Here is a 19,828-nt window from a genome sequence, read left to right as displayed (position 1 = left end):
AAAAAAATGTAAAGAATTAATGTTTACATTTTCTTAAAAAAATTATCATTTGTTTATAATTTAGTAAAAATATGAAAAATAATTTGAAGTTTTGGAATTTCCACTTTTAAACACTGCTGAAATTTCACAAAAACCTAGTGTACAACTAGCTCACATTACAGCACTGCAGTAATTATGGGCGGAGTCTGCTGACGTGTGTGATGTCACTCCTCTCCTCCCCTTCTGGTGTTTGCTAAGGGATAAGAGAGGATGATATTCAGGAACACAGTGAGCAGCCATTTTGTTGGTGACTGCAGAGTTAGGCTACTTTCACACTAGCGTCTTTTGACGGACGTCGCAATGCGTCGTTTTGGAGAAAAAACGCATCCTGCAAAGTTGTCCTGCAAAGTTTTTTTCCCCTCAGACTTACATTAGCGACGTATGGCCACACGACGCATCCATCGTGCGACGGATGCGTTGTGTTTTGGCGGACCATCGGCACAAAACGTTACATGTAACGTTTTTGTTGTGCGTCGTGTCCGCTATTTTCGACTGCGCATGCGCGGCCGGAACTCCGCCCCCTCCTCCCCGGACATTACAATGGGGCAGCGGATGCGTTGAAAAACTGCATCCGCTGCCCCCGTTGTTCATTATTTTCACAACGTGCGTCGGTACGATGCATGGCGACGGCCCCGTACCGACGCTAGTGTGAAAGTAACCTTATACTGACAAGTAGACAGTCACCGAGGATGGCAGGCAGCAAGGATTCTGGGAGATATGTGATGGAGGGAGCAGGGTGACAGCAGCACAGAGTATTTCAGGAGAGCAGTGTGCTGGTCTATGGGGGCACCCTGTTCAGTGCGCGGAGCAGCCAGGGATTGTACATAGAGCGCTGTCTTTTATACACATGGATGGACCGTCTGCTCAGAAATCCAGGAAACATTTCTGTGGATTGATGGCCTGTTCTGACCCAGACTTTGCATGCAGACCCCATTCCCCTCCTCAGATCCTGTCTTCTCCATCCTGTCCTGGTGATGTGTGAAAGTGAGACGACAGGCGCAGTCCGGGGTGATGCTGGGAAGGAAATTTAGCCATATAGTAACAATAAAAATGAGACCCCTCTCTTCAGCTGCCTCACCAGCCCTGACTGCACCTAACTGGAGGTCATGCTGCCCCCTCTATTACCCCAGAGCCGTGTGCAGCTGCTCAGCCAGGACCACCCTAGAATGGGTCCGCTTTCTGAAGATAATACTGCCATAGTGTTCTCACATAATACCACCATATAGATCACACATAATGCTGCCAGTGTTCTCACATAATACCGCCATATAGAACACACAATACCGCCACATAGATCTCACATAATACCGCCATATAGATCACACACAACACCACCATATAATTTTCTCAATACTGATCAAGCGTAATACCACCATACAGATCACATAATACCGTCATATAGATCATAATACCGTCATATAGATCACACATAATGCCATAATACAGCATGACCCCTGCAGCTCCTGTTATTGCACGCATTGAGTTGTGTGTGCAATGGGGAAAGACATGCAGGAGGAAGAGGAGTGCATAGGAGAGGATTAGATACACGGTTCACCAGACAGTATCACACAGGTGCGGATTAGATGCACGGCTCAGCAGTCAGTATTCCACAGGAGGATTAGATACACAGGTCAGCACAGTATAGGATTAGATACACGGCTCAGCAGACAGCATCACACAGTATAGGATTAGATACACGGCTCAGCACAGTATAGGATTAGATACTGTCTGCTGAGCAGTGTATCACACAGTATAGGATTAGATACACGGCTCAGCACAGTATCACACGGGATAGGATTAGATACACGGCTCAGCAGACAGTCATACAGGATAGGATTAGATACACGGCTCAGCAGACAGCATCACAGTATAGGATTAGATACACGGCTCAGCACAGTATTTCACAGTATAGGATTAGATACCGTCTGCTGAGCAGTGTATCACACAGTATAGGATTAGATACACGGCTCAGCACAGTATAGGATTAGATACACGGCTCAGCACAGTATCACACAGGATAGGATTAGATACACGGCTCAGCACAGTATCATACAGGATAGGATTAGATACACGGCTCAGCAGACAGTCATACAGGATAGGATTAGATACACGGCTCAGCAGACAGCATCACACAGTATAGGATTAGATACACGGTTCAGCACAGTATTTCACAGAATAGGATTAGATTCTGTCTGCTGAGCAGTGTATCAAACAGTATAGGATTAGATACACGGCTCAGCACAGGTTAGGATTAGATACACGGCTCAGCACAGTTTCACACAGGATAGGATTAGATACACGGCGCAGCAGACAGTATCACAGTATAGGATTAGATACACGGCTCAGCACAGTATTTCACAGTATAGGATTAGATACTGTCTGCTGAGCAGTGTATCACACAGTATAGGATTAGATACACGGCTCAGCACAGGTTAGGATTAGATACACGGCTCAGCACAGTTTCACACAGGATAGGATTAGATACACGGCGCAGCAGACAGTATCACAGTATAGGATTAGATACACGGCTCAGCACAGTATTTCACAGTATAGGATTAGATACTGTCTGCTGAGCAGTGTATCACACAGTATAGGATTAGATACACGGCTCAGCACAGGTTAGGATTAGATACACGGCTCAGCACAGTTTCACACAGGATAGGATTAGATACACGGCGCAGCAGACAGTATCACAGTATAGGATTAGATACACGGCTCAGCACAGTATTTCACAGTATAGGATTAGATACTGTCTGCTGAGCAGTGTATCACACAGTATAGGATTAGATACACGGCTCAGCACAGTATCACACAGTATAGGATTAGATACACGGCGCAGCAGACAGTATCACACAGTATAGGATTAGATACACGGCTCAGCAGACAGTATCACACAGGAGAGGATTAGATACACGGCTCAGCACAGTATAGTGATAGATACACGGTCTGATGTCCTGTGAGGAGCTACAGTGAGAGGCAGGGTCAGAGCAGCACAGAGCCTCCCCCATCCCCTCTGTTACCTCTCTGCAGCTCCTGATAGAGGACATCAGACCGCAGCATTTCACCCTCTCTAGCGATTCTAGATATTAGAGCCAGGGCACCAGGCAGCATAGAAGAGGACGGTGAACGGCCGCTGCTGACAGTGTGAAGGGGAGACAGATGGAGCTGTCCCTCCTATAACAGCGCAGCTATCGCAGCTCTCAAGTGACAGTAGAGCTCACAGGTACACTGTGGGCTGAAGAAAGATGGCGCCGACCTGCTGCCTCTGCTGTGATGTGGAGACAGCCAGGGGGCATGGCCAGAACACAGCAGGGAGCAGCACAATGATAGTAATGGGGTCAGACGCCGACCGCAGTCTCCTATGCCAGGGCTGCCGTATTTGCAGAGTGTAAGTGTCGTGCTGGGACTCTTACACTCCTGCAAAGCAAAATGGCGGCACCCAGTGGCTGCAAAAATTATTAATAATAAAAAAGATATTAAAGTTAAAAAAAATAATTTTGTATTAAAAATAATTGTTCATATAAACAATCAACAAAAACAAAATTGCGGCAATTTCCCTTTAAGCCAAAGAATTCTTTGTAAGGCAACAGTATTGCTAGTGACACGGGCTGAAGAGCTGGCAGTGTCCAGGGATATGGTACTTTCCTGCATGGGCGATCAGGTCCACAAGGTCAGCCAACTTGTCTAGGGAGGCGGCTGACAAGATGCCCTGCCGGAAGAGTTTTGCCCAGGCGGAAATTGGCTTGGCTACTAACATGGAAGGGGGAAGAGGGATTCGTCAGCAGCTTCAAAGGCCGATTTGGCTTGGGCTTCAATCTGTCGGTGGAGTCTTTGAAAGAGGAGCCATCAGAACAGTTTTGGCAGACAGGCGAGAGATTGGCGACTTTGTCCACCTGCTAAGTTCCAGACTAAAGGGATATATGATATCCAATAGTTTTCTACCAGGAAAGCACTTTTCCAGATGTTACCAGTGTTTTTTGTAAAGATACTCCCAAACTCCTTGTGATTGGAAAACCTCTTGGAAGGACGTTTTACCTTTTTGAATGAAAGTGGTCCTGGGGGAAAAACTGGTCCTCAAGATTAGGCCGGCGTCACAATAAGACAGTAAGTAAGACAATACGGTCCGTTTTTTACGGCCGTAATACGCAGAAATGTTCCCCAAATAGTGATCCGTATGTCATCCGTAGGCAGGGTGTGGCAGCGTATTTTTTTCCCACGCTCGAGTTCATATGAGGACATCCAGCAGAGGGCGCATCACCGCGACTCAAGGTAACTACAGGACATTCCCCTGCTTTCCATTCATTCCCCGGGGTTTTACATCCACGAGCACAACTGCATTAGCAGAGCTCCTGGGTGTAAAATGATTTAAGCACTTCAGATGGATTTACATCGTGGGACTGCCAGAACGACGGAAGGTATGGGATATTGTTGATTTTTTATTTTTCCTTTTTTACAGAACGAGGGTCTTCAGGTGGATTAAGAGAATAATAAAATATTGAAACACCCTGTGTCTTTATTTCATTAAAGTACTTTGTAATAATGTGTGTTTAATTAACCATTTCGTACTATTGGATTAATAATGGATAGGTGTCATAATTGACGCCTCTCCATTATTAACCTGGCTTAATGTCACCTTACAATAGCAAGGTGACATTAACCCTTCATTACTCCATATCCCACCGCTACACAGGAGTGGGAAGAGAGTGGCCAAGTGCCAGAATAGGCGCATCTTCCAGATGTGCCTTTTCTGGGGTGGCTGGGGGCAGATGTTTTTAGCTAGGGGGGGGGCAATAACCATGGACCCTCTCTAGGCTATTAATATCTGCTCTCAGTCACTGGCTTTACCACTCAGGCGGAGAAAATTGCGCGGGAGCCCACACCAATTTTTCCCGCGATTTAACCCTTTATTTTTCAAACTACAGCGCCCAAATTTTGCACATACACACTGCTAACATTAGTAGTGTGGAATACGCGGAAAAAAAAAAAAGGGATATGAGATGGTTTACTGTATGTAAACCATGTCTCATATCATTTCGGGTTTGTGAAGGAGAGAGGAAAAGCCGGCAATTGAATTACCGGCTTTTCTATAGAACACCGCTGCGTATTTCTCGCAAGTCACACTGCTGGTCCGTGTGTAATCCGTATTTTTCTCGCCCCCATGGACTTTCATTGGCGTATTTTTTGCGCAATACGCTGACAAACGCAGCATGCTGCGATTTTCTACGGCCGTACAAGACCGTATATTACGGATGCGTAATATATGGCTGATAGGAGAATCCCCAGAGATTCATTGGGCCGTGTGTAATGCGTATTTTACGGACGTATTTTCTGCGCTCATACGTCCGTAAAACTCGCTAGTGTGACGCCGGCCTTAAACGTCTGCTTAACAGCTGATATGAGGCTGTCGACCATATACAGAAGCTTTGAAGTCTGATCCACGTTGGGTTCAGAATCTGACTGGGACTTTGGTTCGGACCCCAGGGCCACCTCAGGGGAGTAGGCGTGGGTTATTGTGGACATGGACTGGGATGGAGAGCTGGACGAAGAGATAGTGAGCCTGCGTCTTGTACCTAATCCTTGACCTGCCCTTCCGAGAGTGGTTGTGAGCTGCCTTTGAATCGTCTGGAGGGACGTTCGGAGTACTGGTGGCAGCAGACAGGTTAGGTAAACGTTCTAAGACCTGCACCAGGGACTATGATACTTGGTTAGGTCAGATACTGATTTGAGAAATAGCAACAGCCCAATCTAGTGGATGGGTAGTGAGCTCATCCTGGGCGGTGGAGGGCTACTGTGAGGCTAGCATGGTGGAAGAGCTGCAAGCTTGGTAGAAGGCCGAGGTATGGCCTGTGGGCCACTTTTTTGCAGAGGGAGCAGGAGTAGTGAATGACCATGGGGGAGGGACAGGAGTGAGGCTCCCTAGGTCTGGGTATATGTAAAGGCCTGGAATACTGCTGAGGAGGGCTAAGTCTAGGGGGCAAAAAAAAAGGAAAATACAACCTGGACAGAGCCTACCCAGTCCTGGATGAAGAGAGCCTTGTCAGCGCTGATCTGTCGGAGCAAGTGCTGCGGGGAAGTGTGGAGCTGCTAAGATGACGCTGGAATGCGGGAGAGAAGGAGGTGGGTCCAGGCGGAGTGCACTGCAAGACCCCCCTGGACATTCCAATAGTGGGATAAAAAGATTCAAAAAAAAAAAAAAAAAAGCGTGAGCAATGATTGGGAGGGCTGACGAGTGACTGGCAGGAAGCGTTTACATAGGCCAGAAAACGCGTGCGAGGGCCCTCGTGAGAAGTGACCACTGTCTTCCTCCCATCCAACTCCGAAGAGAGTGCTGGGGTGGAGAACAGGCACGGACCAACCACCACGATTCACCCTGAAGCACAGTTAAGTGACAGGGCAAGAGGTCCTGCCTAGCAGACCAGAGGGTGCACAATGTGGGTGACACCACACTGTTCTCTCGGTCGCCCGTGTGTGGGAGAACAGGGTGAGAAAATGCACCCAGTTACCCTGAAGAGAATCTGAAAAAGGAAAACTATAACAAAAATACAGAAATGCAAAAAGCATCAGACTTTAAAGATCGAAATGAAAGTTACTAAACCTGCCAAGATGGATTGTGTGTCATTGCATAGTTTGGGTGAACTACTGAAAAAAGTAACATTTGTAAGTTTTAGTTTGTTTCTTTTAGACATTAATTGCCTGAAAGCTCGTTCTCAGTTATCAGCCCGTGTAAACAGGCCGACGATTGCCCAAGGAATGAATAAAACACTCACTTGTCAGGTGATCAGGTCATGTAATGCCTTTGTAAACAGGGAATGAGTTGCTGACAAAATGATGTATGGGGGTAATGACAAGCGTTCTATTTCGACTGGTTTTCGCCAGCTCGGGTAAAGTAGGCTAAGTAACGAGCACCAATAGACTGGTATGGGGCCAACTGGCGCTAGTTAATGGGCAGAGATGAGTCCATCTAAAAGGACACTAACAAAATGTTTTGCCTCACACAATATTTTTGTTTTAACTTCAGTTTTTTGTGTGTAAAGTTTTAACTTATAATGATAGAAGAAAATGAAAAAAAAGCCGAGTGAACACAATTATTTAAAAACAGACACATTTTTCTTGCCTCATGCCATCTGAACATATAGTGCACTGCATGTAAAGGTTTGGGCACCCCTGGTCAAAGTTACCGTTATGATGAACAGCTAATCAAGTTTAAGATGAAATGATCTCCAAAAGGCCTAAAGTTACTGATGACATCACTGCAATCTTGGCATTCCTGATTCTTTTCCATTGACGATATTTACCGATCTGGTTAATTGTTTTTATATTCTGATAGATTGGACTGTTCATAGTGATACCACATGTGTATTTTTATTAATATTTTTATCTTCAATGGGGGAGTGGGGCAAAATGAAATTTTTCTGGGGGATTGGGGTGTTTCATTTATTTACTTTTTTAACCCCCCCCCCCATTTTTACTGTTCTTGCTAGCCCCAATAGGGAACCTAAAGATGCGATCATCAAACTGCTTGTGCTATACGCAGCGATGTTACAGCAGAAACAACGTTCTCCTTTGACGACCGGCCACAGGTATGGGGTATGAGACGTGGACAACCCCTTTCAAAATTGAAATATTGGAAATCTTAAATTTTCCCAAATTTCTGTTTTTTGTTTTTTTTTATATAAACACTTACCTAAATTTATTACTACTTACCAAAGTAAAATGTGTTATTTAAAAAAAAAATCAATCCAAGAACTACTTGGATAAGTTTTAACACTCCAGCATTATTAACATATAGAGGGGGACACGCTAGATTTGTAAAAATTGGGCTTGGTCACCAAGGGCTTAGAATGCTCTGACTAACGCGGCAGAATACAGTAACTCCAAGTGGCGCCTAAAGTGTATATCATTCACAGAAATCATAGTTTGTTTTTGTTTTTTTTATAGAAAACTTTTATTCAACAGACAACATTTTCCAGCAAAAAAAGGCAATATACAGGTAGAGTTGTACACTGCTGCTAACGGGAGAAAAGTAAAAGACCAGAAACAAAGTAAAATTATTCTTGAATGGCTGTAACCTATTTACCGCACTCAAACTAGACACGCTTCTGTCCTTATGTGTTGTGGGAGGAAAAACCAAGAGATGGGAAAGAAAAAAAAAATGAAATAAAAAAAAAAATAGAAAAAATAAAATAAAGGAGGAAAAACTAATAGGAAATAAAACTACACACAAGAATATCAACATCAGTGAAAGACTGAGACTCAACCAACAATATGAACCTCCATGTGTTAATTTGTACATGTTCATTAAATATACATTTTAGGTCTGTAGTTTTTGTACAAAGTTATCCTACTAAACACTAGTGAGCATGCCCTCTGTGCTCAAGGCGTTAATGAAAATGGTGTTTTTCAATCAGCGTCAAAAGCTATATATACACACACACGAGTGGGTATACATAGAATCTATTATTTTTGCACCCAAGTTTGGATGCATTTCTGCGTGGTGAGCAGACAGCAGGGGACCCCTGGATTATTTCCAGCAACTCTTATGATTTGATCTGATTGACAGCTTTGCCAAATAAAAGGAGATAATTGAGAATATTGTGCGCTGGGAATCTGACGTTTGCCAAAAAAGTGCCAACAAAGTACACGATGAAGTAGAGATTGCTATTTATTGAAGTGAGGGTTTCTGAATTTACAAATGCACAAGGATGAAATTTAAAGGGAGGAAACTTGTTGTCGATGGAAACATAAGAGCTTTGCTGCAATGACGGTTGATAGGAACACCAGGGTCAGCGTGCAGCCAGCCATCTTATGCCTCACATAATAGAACATCTAGGAACAAATTGGGCCAGATCCTTTGTTCGCCTACATTTTTCCCCAAATCCTCCTTTTTTCTGTCTTGCTTTACAGCTACCATAAAATATTACATTGGCATTCAAGCTTTATAAAAACACCTTCATTTTCCTCGAAAAGGGCAGTCAATAGATACAGAGAAGCCAAACGGAACAGCCTCAACAAAATAAAATTAACATCAGCAGCAAATCTTCTTGCTGTAGACTTCAAACATAGTGCACGTGTACCAAAGTTCTAGCTTTGTTAGAAAGGTGCACACACACACACATTTATATGTCCCTTGGTTTGGATAAACTTGGTTACGGTGAGTCAGTTATGGATCTTAATTGCTTTCTCAAGGTATGTGTAGCGGCTTCTCTTTGGGGCTTTGTTGAAGTGGTCAAGCCCTAGCCAAGGCCTTGGATGAGCCATGTTGCCTAAGGAAAGATTACAAGACAGGATGACATTTACAACCAGAAATTAATTTAATCACAAACACAGCTAATGCAGGGATGAGACTGTAAAAAAAGTGCAGTATTAAACACTCCTGCGTCCATTCATTATCCTGACAGTTTACAGCTACACGGATATATACAATTTCCTGACTGCATTAAATGGAACGTTTATCCACCGGTGTACTGCTGCTCCAATAAAGCGACACTCCAGAGTGTGTTTTTATTTTAATCAGCGCTGGAGTGGAGCTTCTAATGCCCCCGTTCATATACTTACCCCTGCCGTCTTCATCTTTTATCAGCACTTGTGGCCACAACTTCTGACTGTTCAGAACTCAAAAGTTATAGCCCAAGCACTCAATACAAGTCTAGGAGAGATAGAGCGAGACTCATTGACTTGTATTGAACAGTGGCCTCCGACTCTGCTCCAGCAATCACTGCTGTGATGCGGCAGGTTACAAACTGCCAGAGACTGAAGGGAGCGATAGAAGGGGAAGATGGCGGATTTTGTGTGGTTTTTATGAGGATTTCACCTGCGGATTCAAATTATGGAACAGGTGAAACACAGCGGAATCCGCACAAAGAATTGGCATGCTCCAGAAAATAAACTGCAGCGTTTCCACGTGGAATTTTCCGCAGAAGGGGCACTGCGGATTTGGTTTTCCATACATTTACATGGTACTGTACAATGCATGGAAAACTGCTGCGGATCCGCAGGGCCAAATCCACAACGTGTGCACATACCCTAAGGATTCAGAAGTCACATAGATTGACTGCAGACACTTATCAGAAGACCAGACAACTCCTGTAAGTACAGTAGTAAGGTCAAGGGAGAATAGGGGGCAAAAGTCCACTTTGCTTGTGATCATTGTGAATACCAGCATTGAGATCCATATTAATCTAACAATTAACACACCCAGGGGACAGGTGATGAAGCATGCCCAGCAAAATACACCCCCCCCCCCCCCCAAAAAAAAAAAAGTGACCAAACATACAATATAGTTAACCCAGCACAGCCCTGAAAATGGCGACATTGATTTAGTAAGTGTAATTTATCTGGTAACAGGGAACCGATTAACTTGCAAAATGCCATTTAATTGCAGATATGGGGTTGATCTGCAGGTTAATATAGAATGCTCTTGGGCACCTTACTAAAAGTGAGGCCATTAAGCAAAAATGAACTTGTGCCCTCCCAGAAGCAGCCAGCTACCAGTCATGGGGCACACGGGGCGGCCACATTCACCGCTCACTATATTGTGGGCAGCGGCTGTAAGACCTCACCACTGTTTCAGACAGCGCTGCAGCACAGCTGTTGGGTGTGCTTACAGCAACTGCCCACAATACAGCGAGTGTAGCTGCCCCGTGCACCCCATGACTGAGACAACGGCTCCAGGAAGGAAATACGTTCATGGTCTCCTGGTAGCCACACTTTCAGTAAGGCGGCCGGGAAGCATTGTAATGCAAATTATCCCTATATCTGCAAGTAAATAGCATTTCTGCGGTGACCGGTTCCCTGTAAGTTCCTTAAAAAGCTAAAAACATTTACATCTCTCCGCATAGTCAAGTTGCTAACACTTACTTGAACCAGTCTGCAGTTTCTTACCCAATGGTTTCCAAAATATAAATGGATGGAAACTGCAGAGAGTTCAAGTAAATGATCTGATGTCGGTGATAACATTGGGGAGACTTGATTTCATTAGCAAAGTGTCCACGTTGTATACAGTCACTTTGGAAGCTACAGGCTCCACGTTAATAGTTCTTCTATAACACGATTCATTTTAGGGGGTCACTCAATGGATGTGATCACCATTATTCTAGGCATAGTAATCTGCCAAGAACGGTTTTCGCTTTTCTAGCACATAAATGCTATGTGGCTCGCTCCTGCCTAATCTAGTAAAATATACGCACTTTAGAACAGACTTCAGGTACAGTTCAGCACTTTATTTTTTGGCTGTCGAATACACTCACCAGCCTGGGGCTCAAAGTCCTTTACGTTCACTTCATAGTCCTCTTCGTTTATGTACTGATGTCGGCCCATCGTTACGATTGCAAACTTGAACTACAAGAAGAAGAAACGTTCTCCGTAAGCAAGTACGAGTCCGTGGAGTCTGTAGGCCAAGGTGCAGACCCTTGCTCCTTCATAAATGACCAATAATTACTATATTGACTGAAGCTGAATGATAACATTGCTGCACCACTTATTTTTTTTATACATAATATTTATAATGTTACCTAAATTCCTATGAAAGCCAAATATTAACCCCTTCACGAAATCTGCCGTACTATTACTGCGGAGGTTGGATCCCCTGCTTTGATGTGGGCTCCGGCGCTAAGCCCACCTCAAAGCCGGGACATGTCATTTGTTTTGAACAGCTGACATGTGCGCACAGTAGCGGCGGGTGAAATTGCGATTCACCCGCCGCTATTAACTAGTTAAGTGCCGCTGTTAAATGCTGATGGCAGCATTTAACCAGCGCTTCCGGCCATCGGGCCGGAAATACGCGCATCGACGACCCCGTCACATGATCGGGGGTCAACGATGTGTCTGCATAGTAACCATAGAGGTCCTTGAGAACTCAATGGTTACTGATGCTGGCCTGCTGTGAGCGCCACCCTGTGGTCGGCGCTCATAGCAAGCCTGTAAATCAGCTACATAGGAGCGATCTGAGCATCGCTCCTATGTAGCAGAGCCGATCTGGCTATGCTAGCTTCTAGCCTCCCATGGAGGCTATTGAAGCATGGCAAAAGTATAAAAAAAAAAAAGTTAAAAAAAATATGAAAAGAAAAAAAAAAAAAAAATTATAAAAAGTTTAAATCCCCTTTCGCCCCTCTCAAAATAAAACAATAATAAAAAAAAAAAAATCAAACCTACACATTTCATATTGCCGCATTCAGAATCGTCTGATCAATAAAAAAAAAGAAAGCATTAACCTGATCGCTAAAAGGCGGCTTTTGGTCGCCGCAACATTGCATTAAAATGCAATAACGGGCGATAAAAAGAACGTATCTGCACCAAAATGGTATCAATAAAAACGTCAGCTCGGCACGCAAAAAATAAGCCCTCACCTGACCCCAGATCACGAAAAATGGAGACACTACGGGTATCGGAAAATGGCTCAATTTTTTTTTTTTTTTTTTAGCAAAGGTTGGAATTTTTTTTTTACCACTTAGATAAAACGAAACCTAGACATGTTTGGTGTCTATGAATTAATAATGACCAGGAGAATCATACTGGCAGGTTAGTTTTAGCATTTAGTGAACCTAGCAAAAAAGCCAAACAAAAAACAAGTGTGGGATTGCACTTTTTTTGCAGTTTCACTGCACTTGGAACTTTTTTCCTGTTTTCTAGTACACCACATGCTAAAACCAATGGTGTCGTTCAAAAGTGCAACTTGTCCCGCAAAAAACAAGCCCTCACATGGCCAAATTGAAGGAAAAATAAAAAAGTTATGGCTCTGAGAAGGAGGGGAGCGAAAAACAAAAACGCAAAAGGGCCAGGTCGTGAAGGGGTTAACTTTGGTGCTCGATCTGGAATCTGTAAATTTTGACTGACCACATTAACATCGAGCTACGACTCGGCAGCCTTGTTATTCTTTCTGCATCACGTACCAGTTACATCAGTGTAAGATCACGTACTCGTTACAATAGTAATAATACCGACATATGTAGTTTAAAGGCATTAAGCGTGTTGGTCAGTATGTAGGTAATACGGGTAAATCTACCGTTGTTGGTCGTCAATTGTCCTACAAGACCGTATTACAGAATTATTAAAACTAATGATTTAAGAAGGCGTTTTCCCCATGCTGTCATAATCCAGAAAAACTAGATCGCAGGGAGCACAGCTATTTACTCTCAGTATGGACAGCCGAGCCAATCCAACTAGGCGATTGGAGTAAAGCCTGGAGGCACTCCGCATCCCCTTGGTGGATTTTACACCCATGTGTACCTTTTCGAATTCTTTCTCTTGAATTTCCAGCATGGCCTGAATCCGCTTCATCACCTCTCTGAATGCCTCACCCTAAAGAAAAAATATACATGAGCTTTACAACAATGTCAGTGCCATAATGATAACTGATGATAGTCTTACAAGAGAATATTTCAGCCACGAATATTGCGGAATCAAATACAACAGTGAGAAATGACACTGTGGCATACCTGCTGTATCCTAAGCAAAAATGGGATCCCAAATGTGCCAAACACCTCCTTGTGAAAATGTGCCACAGCAATGAGCATGCCACTCTCCTTATCGATGTCCACCTGGTCCGAAGGAATTTCCTGCAATATGACCAAGAAAATAACATCCTGATTACATAGGTGGTGCCACACTGATTCTGTCTGTCTAAATAAGCCTATTCTGATGTTTGGACAGAAACCCTGCCATGTATGTGACATGTGAACACCGGCATAAAAGTAAGAAAAGCTTGTTACAACATTACCTCTATTCGAAAAGTCCGACTTGTAGCAGGCGATAAGCACTCTAGTAGTTCTTCCTCCTGATGTACACCAATTATCTTGTAGCTTACAATTTCTAGCAGCCTTAAGGAGAAAAATTAGAAAAATAAGTCATCCCCAAAAAAATGGCACAGCTCTAGAAAACATGTAATATAGTGAACAGTTGGTAAAATGTTGACTGTCGTGCACATCCATTGCTGAGGACTCTTCGGTCCTTACACGTTTTCTAGTACCTAGAAGCATATTTACTGTCCTGTCCCCATGGTACAACTCCCGAAACAGTGTCATACTTACAAGCTTAGGGCTCATGCACACATCCGTGCAACACAGCCTGACAGTAGTGCTCAGACAGCCGCAGGTCTCCTGACCGGCGTGCCACAGCCTCAGAAAATTATATGAAGTGGTCATGCTCAAGTCTGGAGTCCGCAAGCGGTCCGTGCATTTCAGTCCATGATCAGTGTTCCACAGACATCTACATGAGCCCCAAGCGTCACCAATGATCAGGTCACGTCAGCTTTTATAAGGGCAATTTCTCCCTTTCCTTTGACAAGGCACCCCAATATTCAGTTGACATTTTACAAGTACTTTTGGGCCAAGAAACAAACCATAAATTTTGCAATGAAAGAATGTAAGAAGTTCCAGTGGGTTTAGGCCTAAACTCACCATAGATACTACTAATGAGACATGAGACATAGGGATCTATCTAGAGGCCACCATGCCTGTACTGAGGGACCAGATGGGGATCTATCTAGAGGCCACCATGCCTGTAATGAGGGACCAGATAGGGATCTATCCAGAGGCCACCATGCCTGTAATGAGGGACCAGATAGGGATCTATCCAGAGGGCACCATGCCTGTAATGAGGGGCCAGATAGGGATCTATCCAGAGAGCACCATGCCTGTAATGAGGGGCCAGATATGGATCTATCCAAAGAGCACCATGCCTGTAATGAGGGACCAGATATGGATCTATCCAGAGAGCACCATGCCTGTACCGAGGGACCAGATAGGGATCTATCCAGAGGGCACCATGCCTGTAATGAGGGGCCAGATATGGATCTATCCAGAGAGCACCATGCCTGTAATGAGGGACCAGATATGGATCTATCCAGAGAGCACCATGCCTGTAATGAGGGGCCAGATATGGATCTATCCAAAGAGCACCATGCCTGTAATGAGGGGCCAGATATGGATCTATCCAGAGAGCACCATGCCTGTAATGAGGGGCCAGATAGGGATCTATCTAGAGGCCACCATGCCTGTAATGAGGGACCAGATAGGGATCTATTCAGAGGGCACCATGCCTGTAATGAGGGGCCAGATAGGGATCTATCCAGAGGACACCATGCCTGTAATGAGGGACCAGATAGGGATCTATCCAGAGAACACCATGCCTGTAATGAGGGGCCAGATAGGGATCTATCCAGAGAACACCATGCCTGTAATGAGGGGCCAGATAGGGATCTATCCAGAGGACACCATGCCTGTAATGAGGGACCAGATAGGGATCTATCCAGAGAACACCATGCCTGTAATGAGGGGCCAGATAGGGATCTATCCAGAGAACACCATGCCTGTAATGAGGGGCCAGATAGGGATCTATCCAGAGAACACCATGCCTGTAATGAGGGGCCAGATAGGGATCTATCCAGAGGACACCATGCCTGTAATGAGGGACCAGATAGGGATCTATCCAGAGAACACCATGCCTGTAATGAGGGGCCAGATAGGGATCTATCCAGAGGACACCATGCCTGTAATGAGGGACCAGATAGGGATCTATCCAGAGAACACCATGCCTGTAATGAGGGACCAGATAGGGATCTATTCAGAGGGCACCATGCCTGTAATGAGGGGCCAGATAGGGATCTATCCAGAGGACACCATGCCTGTAATGAGGGACCAGATAGGGATCTATCCAGAGAACACCATGCCTGTAATGAGGGGCCAGATAGGGATCTATCCAGAGAGCACCATGCCTGTACTGAGGGGCCAGATGGGGATTATCCAGAGAGCACCATGCCTGTACTGAGGGGCCAGATGGGGATTGTCTATTGGCCTAGCCGACCGCTGCGCTCTGCAAATGACTTTCGACTAACCTCTGCACTAATCCGTACCTCCCACTCCCGACTCCAAGACTTCTCCCGTGCTTCGCCAATCCTCTGGAATGCTCTACCCCAAGATATTAGGACCATCCACAACTTGCATAGCTTTAGGCGCTCACTCAAAACTCATTTGTTCAGAGCGGCCTATCACGTTCCCTAATCAGTCATTTTATGTGTGTGTGTGTGTGTGTGTGTGTGTGTGTGTGTGTGTGTGTGTGTGTGTGTGTGTGTGTGTGTGCAGCCCATTCACTATCTCATCTACCCCCCACCCCCTGAAGATGGCTGGACCATCATTGTAAATACATCATTGTAAATACACACCTGTACTTTGTATCTCCCCCACCTCATTGTAGATTGTAAGCTCTCACGAGCAGTGTCGTCTTATTTTGCTTTATTGTTGTATTGTTAACATTGTTACCTATGATTGTTGTTTGAAACTGTTAAACTGTAAAGCGCTGCGGAATATGTTGGCGCTATATAAATAAAGATTATTATTATTATCCAGAGAGCACCATGCCTGTACTGAGGGGCCAGATGGGGATTATCCAGAGAGCCCCATGCCTGTACTGAGGGGCCAGATGGGGATTATCCAGAGAGCCCCATGCCTGTACTGAGGGGCCAGATAGGGATCTATCCAGAGAGCACCATGCCTGTAATGAGCGGCCAGATGGGGATTATCCAGAGAGCCCCATGCCTGTACTGAGGGGCCAGATGGGGATTATCCAGAGAGCCCCATGCCTGTACTGAGGGGCCAGATAGGGATCTATCCAGAGAGCACCATGCCTGTACTGAGGGGCCAGATGGGGATTATCCAGAGAGCCCCATGCCTGTACTGAGGGGCCAGATGGGGATTATCCAGAGAGCCCCATGCCTGTACTGAGGGGCCAGATAGGGATCTATCCAGAGAGCACCATGCCTGTAATGAGCGGCCAGATGGGGATTATCCAGAGAGCCCCATGCCTGTACTGAGGGGCCAGATGGGGATTATCCAGAGAGCCCCATGCCTGTACTGAGGGGCCAGATAGGGATCTATCCAGAGAGCACCATGCCTGTACTGAGGGGCCAGATGGGGATTATCCAGAGAGCCCCATGCCTGTACTGAGGGGCCAGATAGGGATCTATCCAGAGAGCACCATGCCTGTAATGAGCGGCCAGATGGGGATTATCCAGAGAGCACCATGCCTGTAATGAGGGGCCAGATAGGGAACTATCCAGAGGGCATCATGATTATAAGATGCCAGATAGGGATCTATCCAGAGCGTACCATGTCTGTACTGAAGGAGCCGGTCGCCATCAGTCCCATTGTCTGTGGTTAGGTAAAGTGATGACAGATTCCCTTTACAGAGAACACCACGTTCTACTTTATATCCACACAATGGTGGAGAGCACTTGATGCTGGTGCAGCACCCGGCAATGGTCAGTGCCCCCAGTGTAGCCAGCACCTTTATATCATAGTGGTGCAGCACCCGGCAATGGTCAGTGCCCCCAGTGTAGCCAGCACCTTTATATCATAGTGGTGCAGAGCCCGGGCAATGGTCAGTGCCCCCAGTGTAGCCAGCACCTTTATATCATAGTGGTGCAGCACCCGGCAATGGTCAGTACCCCCAGTGTAGCCAGCACCTTTATATCATAGTGGTGCAGAGCCCGGGCAATGGTCAGTGCCCCCAGTGTAGCCAGCACCTTTATATCATAGTAGTGCAGAGCCCGGGCAATGGTCAGTGCCCCCAGTGTAGCCAGCACCTTTATATCATAGTGGTGCAGCACCCGGCAATGGTCAGTGCCCCCAGTGTAGCCAGCACCTTTAAATCATAGTGGTGCAGAGCCCGGGCAATGGTCAGTGCCCCCAGTGTAGCCAGCACCTTTATATCATAGTGGTGCAGAGCCCGGGCAATGGTCAGTGCCCCCAGTGTAGCCAGCACCTTTATATCATAGTGGTGCAGCACCCGGCAATGGTCAGTACCCCCAGTGTAGCCAGCACCTTTATATCATAGTGGTGCAGAGCCCGGGCAATGGTCAGTGCCCCCAGTGTAGCCAGCACCTTTATATCATAGTAGTGCAGAGCCCGGGCAATGGTCAGTGCCCCCAGTGTAGCCAGCACCTTTATATCATAGTGGTGCAGAGCCCGGGCAATGGTCAGTGCCCCCAGTGTAGCCAGCACCTTTATGTCATAGTGGTGCAGCACTCGGCAATGGTCAGTGCCCCCAGTGTAGCCAGCACCTTTATGTCATAGTGGTGCAGCACCCAGCAATGGTCAGTGCCCCCAGTGTAGCCAGCACCTTTATATCATAGTGGTGCAGCACCCGGCAATGGTCAGTGCCCCCAGTGTAGCCAGCACCTTTATATCATAGTGGTGCAGCACCCGGCAATGGTCAGTACCCCCAGTGTAGCCAGCACCTTTATATCATAGTGGTGCAGAGCCCGGGCAATGGTCAGTGCCCCCAGTGTAGCCAGCACCTTTATATCATAGTAGTGCAGAGCCCGGGCAATGGTCAGTGCCCCCAGTGTAGCCAGCACCTTTATATCATAGTGGTGCAGAGCCCGGGCAATGGTCAGTGCCCCCAGTGTAGCCAGCACCTTTATATCATAGTGGTGCAGAGCCCGGGCAATGGTCAGTGCCCCCAGTGTAGCCAGCACCTTTATATCATAGTGGTGCAGAGCCCGGGCAATGGTCAGTGCCCCCAGTGTAGCCAGCACCTTTATATCATAGTGGTGCAGAGCCCGGGCAATGGTCAGTGCCCCCAGTACCTTTATATCATTGTGGTGCAGCACCCGGCAATGGTCAGTGTCCCCAGTGTAGCCAGCACCTTTATATCATAGTGGTGCAGAGCCCGGGCAATGGTCAGTGCCCCCAGTGTAGCCAGCACCTTTATATCATAGTGGTGCAGAGCCCGGGCAATGGTCAGTGCCCCCAGTGTAGCCAGCACCTTTATATCATAGTGGTGCAGAGCCCGGGCAATGGTCAGTGCCCCCAGTGTAGCCAGCACCTTTATATCATAGTGGTGCAGAGCCCGGGCAATGGTCAGTGCCCCCAGTGTAGCCAGCACCTTTATATCATTGTGGTGCAGCACCCGGCAATGGTCAGTGCCCCCAGTGTAGCCAGCACCTTTATATCATAGTGGTGCAGAGCCCGGGCAATGGTCAGTGCCCCCAGTGTAGCCAGCACCTTTATATCATAGTGGTGCAGAGCCCGGGCAATGGTCAGTGCCCCCAGTGTAGCCAGCACCTTTATATCATTGTGGTGCAGCACCCGGCAATGGTCAGTGCCCCCAGTGTAGCCAGCACCTTTATATCATAGTGGTGCAGAGCCCGGGCAATGGTCAGTGTCCTTAGTGTAACCAACACTTTTAATAACGTTTTCTCTTTTTTCCCAGAAGTAATTTGTTAGTCAATTAATGAAAAAAAATAAAAAGTACCAAGTAACTTACCTCAATTTACCAGACCCCTTCTCAGAGAGTTCAACTGCTCGCTTACATTCTTCTAGAAGGTCTCTTACACAACCGTGCTTGTCTGGGTATAGTGTTATTTCCTGTGTACATGGGCGAGAAAAGAAATCAGAACAATTAGGCTGTGAGCACACGTTGGTGATAGAATGGCAATTCTAGAATTCAGTGTCATGTATATTGTACTAACAGTTGGGAGAATTATGGCTGACTTCCTACACTTCGTTTATTTAACCATTAAAAATAAATCTATAGTGCAGGGGTTTTCTATTGAGACTGAAGCGCTGTAATAAACACTACGACCTCAGTTGTGTGTGACAGCCACTAGAACCTGTATCAAAAGAATGGCACCTGGTAGCCATATGCAGCTTCTATGCCAGGTCTGGGTTTGCTGAAGGGGTGACCTTGTGCGCTGCAGTGCTGTACAGCCGTCTCCTGCTTTCACAGTGGCGGTCCTGTCCACCCTGCAGTGCAGGAACTACAGCGGGCCCCTTTCTCTTTGATCATAGCCACA

The 19,828-nt window shown here is 46.1% G+C and overlaps 1 protein-coding gene across 2 annotated transcripts in view; it reads right to left on the bottom strand.

Annotated features, from left to right (window-relative positions):
- Positions 1-8,435: 8,435 nt before the first annotated feature.
- The window catches only part of USP7 (ubiquitin specific peptidase 7), a 76,670-nt gene continuing 65,277 nt past the window's right edge, over positions 8,436-19,828 (bottom strand). For both annotated transcript variants that reach the window (XM_077275222.1, XM_077275221.1), the window contains exons 26-31: positions 19,300-19,400; positions 13,754-13,853; positions 13,473-13,592; positions 13,264-13,335; positions 11,286-11,376; positions 8,436-9,302 (exon numbers count right to left, since the gene is read on the bottom strand). In XM_077275222.1, the coding sequence (XP_077131337.1) occupies positions 9,196-9,302; positions 11,286-11,376; positions 13,264-13,335; positions 13,473-13,592; positions 13,754-13,853; positions 19,300-19,400 (591 nt within the window). In that variant the 3' untranslated portion in view covers positions 8,436-9,195. The remainder of the gene's footprint in view (positions 9,303-11,285; positions 11,377-13,263; positions 13,336-13,472; positions 13,593-13,753; positions 13,854-19,299; positions 19,401-19,828) is intronic.

This window comes from Ranitomeya variabilis, chromosome 7 (assembly GCF_051348905.1).
Source record: "Ranitomeya variabilis isolate aRanVar5 chromosome 7, aRanVar5.hap1, whole genome shotgun sequence".
Taxonomy (NCBI): domain Eukaryota; kingdom Metazoa; phylum Chordata; class Amphibia; order Anura; family Dendrobatidae; genus Ranitomeya; species Ranitomeya variabilis.
The sequence above is the reverse complement of the archived record's forward strand: the minus strand, read 5'-3'. Positions and strand labels throughout refer to the sequence as shown.